We start from the raw sequence: 12731 nt of genomic DNA, 5'->3' as shown, positions 1-12731 counted from the left end.
ACGCAGCAGGCCAGGCAGCAACTTTGATGTGTGTTGCTTGAATTTCCAGCATCTGCAGAATTCCTGTTGTTGCACACATGAGAGGTGGGTGGTATCTTTTATAGATATGTAAAAAGGAAAAGACTGATAAAGACAAATGTAGGTCCCCTGCAGACAGAAACAGGTGAATTGATTATGGGGAGCAAGGACATGGCAGACCAATTGAATAATTACTTTGGTTCTGTCTTCACTAAGGAGGACATAAATAATCTTCCAGAAATAGTAGGGGACAGAGGGTCAAGTGAGATGGAGGAATTGAGGGAAATACATGTTAGTAGGGAAGTGGTGTTAGGTAAATTGAAGGGATTGAAGGCAGATAAATCCCCAGGGCCAGATGGTCTGCATCCTGGAGTGCTTAAGGAAGTAGCCCAAGAAATAGTGGATGCATTAGTGATAATTTTTCAAGACTCGTTAGATTCTGGACTAGTTCCTGAGGATTGGAGGGTGGCTAATGTAACCCCACTTTTTAAAAAAGCAGGGAGAGAGAAACCGGGGAATTATAGACCGGTTAGCCTAACGTCGGTGGTGGGGAAACTGCTGGAGTCAGTTATCAAAGATGTGATAACAGCACATTTGGAAAGCGGTGAAATCATCGGACAAAGTCAACATGGATTTGTGAAAGGAAAATCATGTCTGACGAATCTCATAGAATTTTTTGAGGATGTAACTAGTAGAGTGGATAGGGGAGAACCAGTGGATGTGGTATATTTGGATTTTCAAAAGGCATTTGACAAGGTCCCACACAGGAGATTAGTGTGCAAACTTAAAGCATACGGTATTGGGGGTAAAGTATTGATGTGGATGGAGAATTGGTTAGCAGACAGGAAGCAAAGAGTGGGAATAAACGGGACTTTTTCAGAATGGCAGGCGGTGACTAGTGGGGTACCGCAAGGCTCAGTGCTGGGACCCCAGTTGTTTACAATATATATTAATGACTTGGATGAGGGAATTAAATGCAGCATCTCCAAGTTTGCGGATGACACGAAGCTGGGTGGCAGTGTTAGCTGTGAGGAGGATGCTAAGAGGATGCAGGGTGACTTGGATAGGTTGGGTGAGTGGGCAAATTCATGGCAAATGCAATTTAATGTGGATAAATGTGAAGTTATCCACTTTGGTGGCAAAAATAGGAAAACAGATTATTATCTGAATGGTGGCCGATTAGGAAAAGGGGAGGTGCAACGAGACCTGGGTGTCATTATACACCAGTCATTGAAAGTGGGCATGCAGGTACAGCAGGCGGTGAAAAAGGCGAATGGTATGCTGGCATTTATAGCGAGAGGATTCAAGTACAGGAGCAGGGAGGTACTACTGCAGTTGTACAAGGCCTTGGTGAGACCACACCTGGAGTATTGTGTGCAGTTTTGGTCCCCTAATCTGAGGAAAGACATCCTTGCCATAGAGGGAGTACAAAGAAGGTTCACCAGATTGATTCCTGGGATGGCAGGACTTTCATATGAAGAAAGACTGGATGAACTGGGCTTGTACTCGTTGGAATTTAGAAGATTGAGGGGGGATCTGATTGAAATGTATAAAATCCTAAAGGGATTGGACAGACTAGCTGCAGGAAGATTGTTCCCGATGTTGGGGAAGTCCAGAACAAGGGGCCACAGTTTGAGGATAAAGGTGAAGCCTTTTAAGACCGAGATTAGGAAAAACTTCTTCACACAGAGAGTGGTGAATCTGTGGAATTCTCTGCCACAGGAAACAGTTGAGGCCAGTTCATTGGCTATATTTAAGAGGGAGTTAGATATGGCCCTTGTGGCTACGGGGATCAGGGGGTATGGAGGGAAGGCTGGGGCGGGGTTCTGAGTTGGATGATCAGCCATGATCATAATAAATGGCGGTGCAGGCTCGAAGGGCCGAATGGCCTACTCCTGCACTTATTTTCTATGTTTCTATGGCCGATCATGGTCTCCATGATGATGACTGTTCTGGGCAAATTTTTCTATAGGAGTTGTCTGTCATTGTTTCCTTCTGGCCAGCATCTTTACGAGACGGGTGACCCCAGCCATTATCAATACTCTTCAGAGATTGTCTGCCTGGTGTCAGTGGTCGCATAACCAGGACTTGTGATAGGCAGGTGCTACACCTTGCCCAAGGGTGATCTGCAGGCAAGCAGAGGGAGGTAGTGCCTTACCCCTCCTTTGGTAGAGATGCATCTCCACCCTGCCACCCAAAGCCGTGAAGTAGCAAGTTGAACCCAGTAGACATTCCCTCCGTCCCCGCCTCCCACTCCCGCCCAGGCAACGGCCCAGCCCAGTACCTGCTGATCCTGCTGGATTTTACGGCCCACCACTCGGAAGGTGTTGTTGCCGGGGTTGTGGTAGATGTGGACACGACTGAAAACCTGTGGCCCGGTGCCTGCCGGAACCCATTTCTTATTGGCATCATCATAGATCATCACCGTGGCTCGAGCCTGGCATATACTGGTTTCGCTGAAACAACCAGAGGAACATAGGTCAGCACCAGAGAGAAGCTTCTGACATCAAACAGAAACAAGGAGGGTGTCTGAGCAGTCCGGTGAACAGCTGGCTCCATCTGATCAGAGTAATCTGTTCCGAGATATATTCACAAACATCTCCATTGCAGAATGGGGGGGGGGTGACGGAGGGCCGGGGGAGAAAGAGAAAGAGAATGAAAAAAGAGAAAGGAAAAAGAAAAATGGGGAAAAAGGAGGAAGAAGGAGAGAGTCCGGGGTGGGGCGGGGGGGAGGGAAGGGAGAGTTTCCCTCATGACCAGCTCCAGGAAGCAGGTGACAGAGGAGTGAGAATGAGAGGGAGGAACGAGGATGAGAGGGAGGAAGGAAGGGAGGAAGGGAGAGAGGGACGGAGGGAAGGAGGGAGGATGAGGAGAGCAGACAACAGTCCCTGCTTTTCCCCCACAGCCCAGTGCACTTTGCTACAGTGAGGACGGTTTTGATGTGGAGAGTCCACACAGCCGCCGCCAATATGCACACACGTCCAGTCAACCTTTACACTGCGGCCTGGGGTCCCTGCCTTTTACCACAACACCCCCCCGCCCCCCCCCCGCCAGTCTTGTTATTCCAGCAAACACAGATTTGCACACTGACCTACAGCAGGGCTCCGAATTGTTTCATAGGCCCAGGTCACTGGGATTCAGAAGAACGAGGGTTGAAAACTATTGAATGGTGAAAGGCCTCGCCAGAGTGGGTGTGGAGAGAATGTTTCCTATGGTGGGGGAGTATAAGACCAGAGGACACAGCTACAGAATAGAAGGGTGTCCTTTTAGAATGGAGATGAGGAGGAATTTCTTTTGCCAGGGAGTGGTGAATCTGTGGAATTCTTTGCCATAGGCAGCTGTGGAGGCCAAGTCATTGGGTGTATTTAAGGCAGAAGTTGATTAATTGGTCAGGCCATGAAAGGATATTGGGAGAAGGCAGGAGATTGGGGCTGAGATGGAAAATGGATTAGGCATGATGAAATGGCAGAGCAGACTCGATGGCCAAATAGCCTAATTCTGCTTCTATATCTTACGGTCTTATCAGATTCGGAATTCACAGCACCAACTGTAGACTAAATAAGGGGAACAGGAGTCACTCTTACCATTTCTCCTACACAACCGAACTCAAACCGCTTCATATTCCATTAGACACAGGAGCAGAAATAGGCCACTTGGCCCATCAAGTCCGCTCCGCCATTTCATCATGGCTGATTTATTTTCCCTCGCAACCCCATTCTCCTGTCTTCTCCCCGTAACCATTGACATCCTGTCTAATCAAGAACCTATCAACCTCTGCTTTAAATATACCCAATGACTTGGCCTCCACAGGTGTCTGCGGCAAGGAATTCCATAGATTCACCCTCTGGTTAAAGTTGTTCCTCTATTCTCTCTATTCTGAGGCTGTGTCCTCTGGTCTTAGACTCCCCCTCACTACAGGAAACATCCTCTCCACATCCACTCAATCCAGGCCTCTCAATATTCAATAGGTTTCTATGAGGTCCCCCTCATTCTTCAACGCTTACAGCGAGTACAGCACAAAGCCATTAAACACTCCTCACATGTTAACCATTTCAATCCCAGAATCATTTTTGTGAGCTGGCTCTGGACCCTCTCCAATGCCAACATATCCTTTCTTGGATAACAGGCCCAAAACAGCTCTCGATGCTCCAAGTGCGGTCTGATCAATGCATTATAAATTCTCAACGTTACATCCTTGCTTTTGCCTTCCTCACCACTGACCTTCAGGGAATCTGCACGAGGACTCCCTTTGCACCAGTGACTTCTGAATTTGCTCCCTGTTTAGAAAATATTCTACACCTTTATTCTTTCTACAAAAGTTCACTGTAAAGATAAGCAGCCTTCACCATGCACAAGGAATACAACGTACGGTACACGTGCACTGTGTGATCGTCACAGACTGAAACAGCACTTGGACAATCTTCAGGTACGTGTGAACAGTGGTACAGAGAAAGATTCTTAAAGATTGGCTTTATTTGTCCATTTACATTGAAAAATCAAAACATAGTGAAATGCGTTGTTGGTACCACAACAAAGGGTCAGCCTGCCGTGCAGCCATTCTTCAGCTGTAAACAAAGCGTGCGCACAACTTTGCAATGGGGGAGGAAACCGGAGCAGCCGGCGGAAGCCTGCATGGTCACAGGGAGAACGTACAAACTCCTTACGGACGGTAGCAAGAGTTGAATTGATTACTGGTGATGCAAAGCATTGCGCTAACTGCCTCACTACTGCACTGCCCTGAGCATCTCCAATAAGGCACTGAGGGCATTGCTCTAGATTTCCAGCATCTGCAGAACCTCTTATGACCTCGATAGGTGTTGCCAGCTCTTTCTCCATCCCTTGTCTTACCTCTTTATTTGACCCATCTCCAGTCTATCTTTCTGTCCGGAAAGTCTCAGGTCCCACACCACCTGGTTCAGGAACAGTTATTACCCTACAACCATCAGGCTCCTGAACCAGTGTGGATAACTTCACTCACCCCAACTCTGAACTGATTCAACACATCAGACTCCTGAACCAGTGTGAATAACTTCACTCACCCCAACTCTGAACTGATTCAACACATCAGGCTCCTGAACCAGTGTGGATAACTTCACTCACCCCAACTCTGAACTGATTCAACACATCAGACTCCTGAACCAGTGTGAATAACTTCACTCACCCCAACTCTGAACTGATTCCACACATCAGACTCCTGAACCAGTGTGGATAACTTCACTCACCCCAACTCTGAACTGATTCAACACATCAGACTCCTGAACCAGTGTGAATAACTTCACTCACCCCAACTCTGAACTGATTCAACACATCAGACTCCTGAACCAGTGTGAATAACTTCACTCACCCCAACTCTGAACTGATTCCACACATCAGACTCCTGAACCAGTGTGGATAACTTCACTCACCCCAACTCTGAACTGATTCAACACATCAGACTCCTGAACCAGTGTGAATAACTTCACTCACCCCAACTCTGAACTGATTCAACACATCAGGCTCCTGAACCAGTGTGGATAACTTCACTCACCCCAACTCTGAACTGTCCCACACATCAGACTCCTGAACCAGTGTGGATAACTTCACTCACCCCAACTCTGAACTGATTCCACACATCAGACTCCTGAACCAGTGTGGATAACTTCACTCACCCCAACTCTGAACTGATTCAACACATCAGACTCCTGAACCAGTGTGGATAACTTCACTCACCCCAACTCTGAACTGATTCAACACATCAGACTCCTGAACCAGTGTGAATAACTTCACTCACCCCAACTCTGAACTGATTCAACACATCAGACTCCTGAACCAGTGTGGATAACTTCACTCACCCCAACTCTGAACTGATTCCACACATCAGGCTCCTGAACCAGTGTGGATAACTTCACTCACCCCAACTCTGAACTGTCCCACACATCAGACTCCTGAACCAGTGTGGATAACTTCACTCACCCCAACTCTGAACTGATTCCACACATCAGACTCCTGAACCAGTGTGGATAACTTCACTCACCCCAACACTGAACTGATTCAACACATCAGGCTCCTGAACCAGTGTGGATAACTTCACTCACCCCAACTCTGAACTGATTCCACACATCAGGCTCCTGAACCAGTGTGGATAACTTCACTCACCCCAACTCTGAACTGATTCCACACATCAGACTCCTGAACCAGTGTGGATAACTTCACTCACCCCAACTCTGAACTGATTCCACAACCTACAGACTCACTTTCAAAGACTTTTCAACTCATGTTCTCAGTATCATTTGTTATCATTAATATTAGTTTGTCATCTTTGGCACATTGGCTGTTTGTCATTCTTCATGGGCAATTTTTCATTGATTCCATGGTACCTCTCTGTTCAACTGTGAATGCCTGCGAGAAAGCTGATCTCAAGGTAGTATGTGGTGACACGAACATACTTTAATCAATTTACTTTGAACTTTGAAGTGGTTCAGTTTTACAGTACTGTGCAAAAGACAGATACTATATAGAGTGCCTAACACTTTAACACAGTGCTGTATTTGTCTGTGTGGAGTGGAGAGCAAGTTTTTAAATCAGGCGGGAGCAAAGGATGTTGGCAATGGCGAGGGTAGAGTGCCGTGGCGGGGTGGGGTGGGGGAGGTGGTGTGGGTGCAGACACACCCAGCTCTGAGACACCAGGAAAGGTCATTTGATTCCAAACAATTGGTTTATTGATCATTACAGAGTGTCTCTCTGGTGCTTCCCGCTCCCTCCCCTCTCCCTTCCCCTTTTCCCAACCATGATTCCCCTCTCCCTGCCCCCTTCCCACTCTCAGTCCACAATAGAGACCCAGATCAGAATCAGGTTTATCATCACTCACATGCATCATGAAATTTGTTTTCTTTTTGTGGCAGCAGTACAGTGCAATACATAAAATTACTACAGTGCTGTGCAAAAGTCAGATTTTATATATATACACACACATATACACACACGCACACACACACGCACACACACACACACACACACACACACACACACGCGCGATTCTGGGCCTTTATCCACTAGAACTCAGAAGAGGGAGGGGTGACCTCATTGAAACCTATCGAATGGTGAAAGGCCGTGATAGAGTGGAAGTAGAGTCCTACGGTGGGAGAGTCTAAGACCAGAGGACACAGCCTCAGAATAGAGGGGCATCTTTTTAGAATGGAGATGAGGACGAATTTCTTTAGCCAGAGCGTGGTGAATCTGTGAAATTTTTCGCCACAGGTGGCTGTGGAGGCCAAGTCTTTATGTATAGTTAAGGCAGGGGTTGATAGATTTGAGTGGTTCGGGCATTAAGAGATACGCGGAGAAGGCAGATTGGGGCTCAAGAGGAAAATTGGATCAGCCATGATGAAATGGTGGAGCAGACTCAATGGGCCAAATGGCCTAATTCTGTTGCTATATCTTATGGTCTTATATGGTTAGTGTGCCTAAGACTTTTGCACAGTACTGTAGTACTGGGTGGCAGAGCTTAGTCAAGATGGCACTAAACGGCAACTCCTTTGTTTGCATCTTTGGGAACAGCTCTATTTCCAACTTTAATATCTCTATTTTTCCCTTTCAGGGTTCTTTTGAAGACCCTAACCTGGAGTTACACACTGACTTCAGTTCTTTGTGGGAATGGAACCTGCTCTCAGGGTTTCACGACTGGCCGTTATCCAACACAACAAGGGCTCGGCCTATGAGCTCAGCTCACCTCTGGAGGCCTAGGGCCTCGGCGCTCTGGAGAAGGGCGGATCGAAGGTCAGCGTCCCGACAACACGGTGTGTCGTGGGAGCCGGGAGATCTAAGGCTGTGTGCCCAGAGACCTGAGATCTTTGAGCACAGAGCTCAGAATGAGAGATGCAGCAGACTTTTAACATCGCAAACCAGTGAGTTGTTTGTTATGTCTCCCCTCTTGCTGTGAAACAGAGACATTTCTTTCTCCCTCATTAGAGAGAGAGAGAGCCTATGGTACGTCGAACACCGGGTGAAGGAGTAGTCTTTGGAGTACTGCGAGTCTGTGTCTTTGCTGTTGGGGTGCTGCACGCTGGAGTGCTGGGCGGTGGCTGCTGATGCTTTTTTTTGCCGGTGGAGGGAGGGGGATCATTGCTTGCTGCCGCTTGCGCGTGGAAGGGAGGGCAGTTGGGGGGGGGACTTTGGGGTTCTAACAATTAACTGTCATTCACTCTTTGGGGCACTCCTGTTTTTGTGGATGTTTGCGAAGAAAAAACATTTCAGGATGTATATTGTATACATTTCTCGGACATTAAATGTACCTCTTGAACCTTTGAATTTTATGTGTTGCACTGTACTGCTGCCACAAAATTAAAACAAATTTCACGATACTTGTGAGTATTTATGGTATAATTTTGAGCTTTGAGATAAAGGGTCTCTACCCAAGATGTCATCTGTCACATCTCACCCCCCCACCCCGTAAATGCTGCCTGACCCTGAGTTCATTTAGATTTCTCTGTCTTGTTCTTTCTGGGAAAATACACACTGGTGAACCTCCTCCTTTCCAGTTACTGCATTCCAGATTACACCTGCATGATTGCACAGCTCCTACTCGCCGGCTCCCTCCCCCTCCCCCTACCGTGCAAGCGCTCGCCTGAACCAGACAGGTTGCGCTGTGGCCTGCGTTCCTCCACCGGGCGATTTCCACGGACTCAGCGATGTCGCGAGCAAGTCGTCGCCCTGATGAATCCTGGCACCTCCTCAGCACGCGGCAGGCCCTGGCTTGCCAAGGACCGAGGCCTCGGCCTCTTTGTGTGAGTGCGCGGACTTCACACACCTCGGTCAACCCAGCGTGCACAGGGATATGCAATCTCTGATTAAACCAGTCACCCAGTCCATCCAACACGGCCGCTTCAATCCTCATACAAGTGACACCACATAACTAGTCCTTAACCCTGCTCGAACATTGTCTGCATCAACACATGCCCTCCACTTCTCCCCAATCCAGAACATAGCGATAGAACTACACACCAGAAACAGGCCCTTCAGCCCATCTAGTCCATGCTGAACCATCTAAACTGCCTAATCCCACTGTCTTGCACCCGGACCATAGCACTCCATCCCCTACCCATCCCTGTACCTATTCAAACTTCTCTTGAATGTTGCAGCCGAACCCACATCCACCACCTCCACTGGCAACTCTCACCACCTTCTGTGTGAAGTTGTTCCCTCTCGGGTTCCTCCCAAACATTCTACCGTTCACCCTTGACCTATGACCTCCAGTTCTAGCTCACCCGACCTCCATGGAAAAGGCCCTCTTGCATACCCCTAGTAATTTAGCATACCTCTAGCAAATCTTCCCTTCAGGGAAGAAAAATCTTAACCTAATCAGTCCATCAATCTACCGGGTGCATTACAGAACAGTACAGGCCCTTCAGCCCACCGTGTTGTGCTGACCCTTTAACCCATTCCAAGATCAATCAAACATTTTCCCCTCCCACGTAGCCCTCCATTTCTCTGTCATCCATGTGTCTATCTAAGAGTTTTTTAAATGCCCCTAATGTATCTGCTTCAACCACCACTCGTGTAAAAAAAACACCTACCTCTGATATCCTCCCCTGTAATCATCTTCATATCATGCCCCCGGTTTTAGACATTCCTGCCCTGAGAAACGTCTCTGGCTGTTCCCTTGATCTGTGCCTTTTATGTTCTACACACTCCTCATCCTCCCCCTCCCCAGATCCCCATCAGCACAATTCTGAGATTCACAGCTTCAGCCTGTTTTTAATCGCACAGGTGGTCACTCCCCTGGGGTGGATCCTACCTTCCCGATCCTACGTTAAGATGTAATTAACGGTGATCCGCTAGCGTGGCGGTCAGCACAATGGCTTTACAGTGCCAGCGACCACCGACTGGGTTTCAATTCCCGCTGCTGCCTGTCACAGGTCAGTACATTCCCCTCACGAGTTTCCTCCCGCCCTCCAAAGTCGTAGGGCCTCGGCGTAGTAAGTTGTGGGCACACTAGGTTGGCATTGGAAACACTGCAACTCTTGCGAGCTGCCCCCCACCTCCAGCACACCCTCAAACAGTGTTGGCTATTTACACAGAACTGCATTTCACTCTATGTCACAATGTACAATTGACTTAAGCACAGTCGGCCCCTCCTTATCCGCGAGTTCCGCATGCGCGAATTCAGCCAGTCGCGAATCGAGAAAACCCTGAAAAGCTCTTCCAGCACTTGTTGTTTGAACACGTACAGACTTTTTTTTCTTGGCATTATTCCCTAAACAATGCAGTATAACAACTATTTTACACAGCATTTACATTCTATTAGGTATTATAAGTAATCTAGAGATGATTTAAAGTATACAGGAGGATGTGCATAGGTTATCATGGATTGCGATTGAAAAAGAACCGGAACTTCTCTTACTAAGTGGGAACAGGTACATCCGGTATTATTTAGCGTCAGTTAGTCAAACGTTTGTCTTAGTATATAGTATATATTTTACCCTTCTATGCATATAAAACACTTAAGAAACATATGTTTCAGCGCTGGGCTCCGGAACGGAAGTTCCCGAGTTCGATCCAGTGATAGATTGCCCATTGTGCCGGGTTGATCTGGAGGATCAAAAACCCAAAACCCCAAAACCCAATAACTAAACCACTGCGTTGCTTAGTAATAATTGTAGCTTTCATCAGGGCAGGGCCTTTCTTATTTTATCCTTTAAAATTGTTCTGATCGTTGACCGACTGTAGCCTAACACTTTTCCAATGACCGATGGCATTTCACCTCTTTCTGATCACTTTATTACTTCCACTTTATTTTCAATTGTGATTGTGATTATTTTCACGATTAATAACAGAAACACTGCGGATTCAGAGCTCCGCCGCCGGGTCCTAATGCCCACCGCACTGAGACAGGTTAAATAAGGTCCGGGGTTCTGCTGGGTCCTAAGGTCCACCGTATTGAGACCAGTTGAATAAGGGACTTGAGCATCCGCGAGGGGTCCCGGAACCAATCCCTCACGGATAAGGAGGGCCGAATGTACATCTCCAGGGTGCCCAAGGCTTTTGCACAGTACTGTGTTTGTCAACGTGGAGCGGAAAGTGAGTTTGTAAATCTCGCAGGAGCAAAGGATGCTGGGAATGGCGAGGGTGGAGCGCCGCGGGAGGGGTGTGGGGACAGGTGGCAGAGAAGGAGTGTCAGGGCAGGCAGGAGCGTGGTGGGAGTGCAGACATAATCAACCCCGAGACACCAGGCAAGGTCATTTGATGCCAAACAATTGGTTTATTGATCATTACTGATCAATCTAACATTTTCCCTCCTACGTAGGTTTATCATCACTCACATATGTCATGAAGTTTGTTTTCCTTGCTGCAGCAGTACAGTACTGCACTAGCTATATGAGTGTGTCTAAGAGTTTTGCACAGTACTGTGTTTGTAACAAATAAAACTGAGCTTTAATCTTTATTATCCAGGTGTACGAGTAACCTGATTTGTACAAATTATCTCACATATTTTACAAGCATTTTTTCAAGCTCATAACAATATGTTTTAAGTTATTTGTGATTGACTTGATTCTGAACATATTCCATTATTTCAGAGGACCTCAGCCTCGACATCAGGTTTGGAGGCTTGCGTGTCTCAATGACCCGGACAGCTCTGCTGGCTGGAGTCAGGGCTTTGTGCTTTGGCTCTCGGTGGGGTCACCCATGCCAAACAGATCAAAGGGTCAGAGGCCAGACTAAGAGTGGTCCACCGGTCCTCTAGGTTTGGAGGTTCAGCTCAGGGCTAACAACCCCGACTGGTCAAACACAACTGTTGCAGAAACAGCAATGAAGAATCCTTCTGCATCTGAGTGTGACGGTATTCCTGAGTCTCCACCCGGGACTTGCGTGACTGACAGTAGTGAAAACCGAGAGGAAGCTACTGACATGACGAAGGAAGCCTCGAACACCACCAGAGATGGAAGACTTTCATTCCAGACCTAAACACCAGCAGTGTAATAGGCAGTAACACAGTTTACTTATGGGTAGTGTTGGGATAGTATAGTGTGGCAGGGTGGAGATACGTCTCTACCAAAGGAGGTGTAAGGTGCTCCTTCCCTCCGCTAGCCTGCAGGTCACCCTTGGGCAAGGTGTAGCACCTGCTTAGCCCCCGATCAGGGTCACGTGAAGCCGTGGGAGCAGGTGGTGGACGGTTGTACGAGCAGCCGGTGCAGATCACAAGTCCTGGTTATGTGACCACTGATACTAGGCAGAAAATCTCTGAAGAGTATTGATAATGGCCGGGGTCACCCGTCTTGTAAAGACACTGCCCAGAAGAAGGCAATGGCAAACTACTTCTGTAGAAAAATTTGCCAAGAACAATCATGGCCATGGAAAGACCCCGATCGCCCACGTCATACGACATGAAACATAATCAATAAACAAGTTGCCGGGAGTGATTAGTGAATTAAATTAACAAATTACAACAAGTGTACGTGGAGCAATTCTCTGGGTAGTTATTGAAAACAGACATTTCTCTCAGAAAGCAGCTCATGGACACAGCTCTACAGAAAGACATCATGGAGAATTTCTGTAGTTGGATATAAAAATCAAAAGTCTCTGTGTTGTCTTTTTTGAACATATTTGTTACGATTCTGAGACCCTGATGGACAGTACGAACCTAAAAGTTCTGCTGGTCTACTGCATCAGCGAGTTGCTCGTTGGCAGAAAAACTGACAAGAGTCGGACCTACAGCGGTCATAGTCATAGTCATACTT

At 47.4% G+C, this 12731-nt stretch overlaps 1 protein-coding gene across 3 annotated transcripts in view; it reads right to left on the bottom strand.

Annotated features, from left to right (window-relative positions):
* vaspb (vasodilator stimulated phosphoprotein b) overlaps positions 1-12731 on the bottom strand; it is a 131733-nt gene that overhangs the window by 39502 nt on the left and 79500 nt on the right. For all 3 annotated transcript variants that reach the window (XM_063059899.1, XM_063059901.1, XM_063059900.1), the window contains exon 2: positions 2303-2474. In XM_063059899.1, the coding sequence (XP_062915969.1) occupies positions 2303-2474 (172 nt within the window). The remainder of the gene's footprint in view (positions 1-2302; positions 2475-12731) is intronic.

This window comes from Mobula hypostoma, chromosome 10 (assembly GCF_963921235.1).
Source record: "Mobula hypostoma chromosome 10, sMobHyp1.1, whole genome shotgun sequence".
In the NCBI taxonomy this organism is placed as follows: Eukaryota; Metazoa; Chordata; class Chondrichthyes; order Myliobatiformes; family Myliobatidae; genus Mobula; species Mobula hypostoma.
This window is presented reverse-complemented; position numbering and strand designations above follow the sequence as displayed.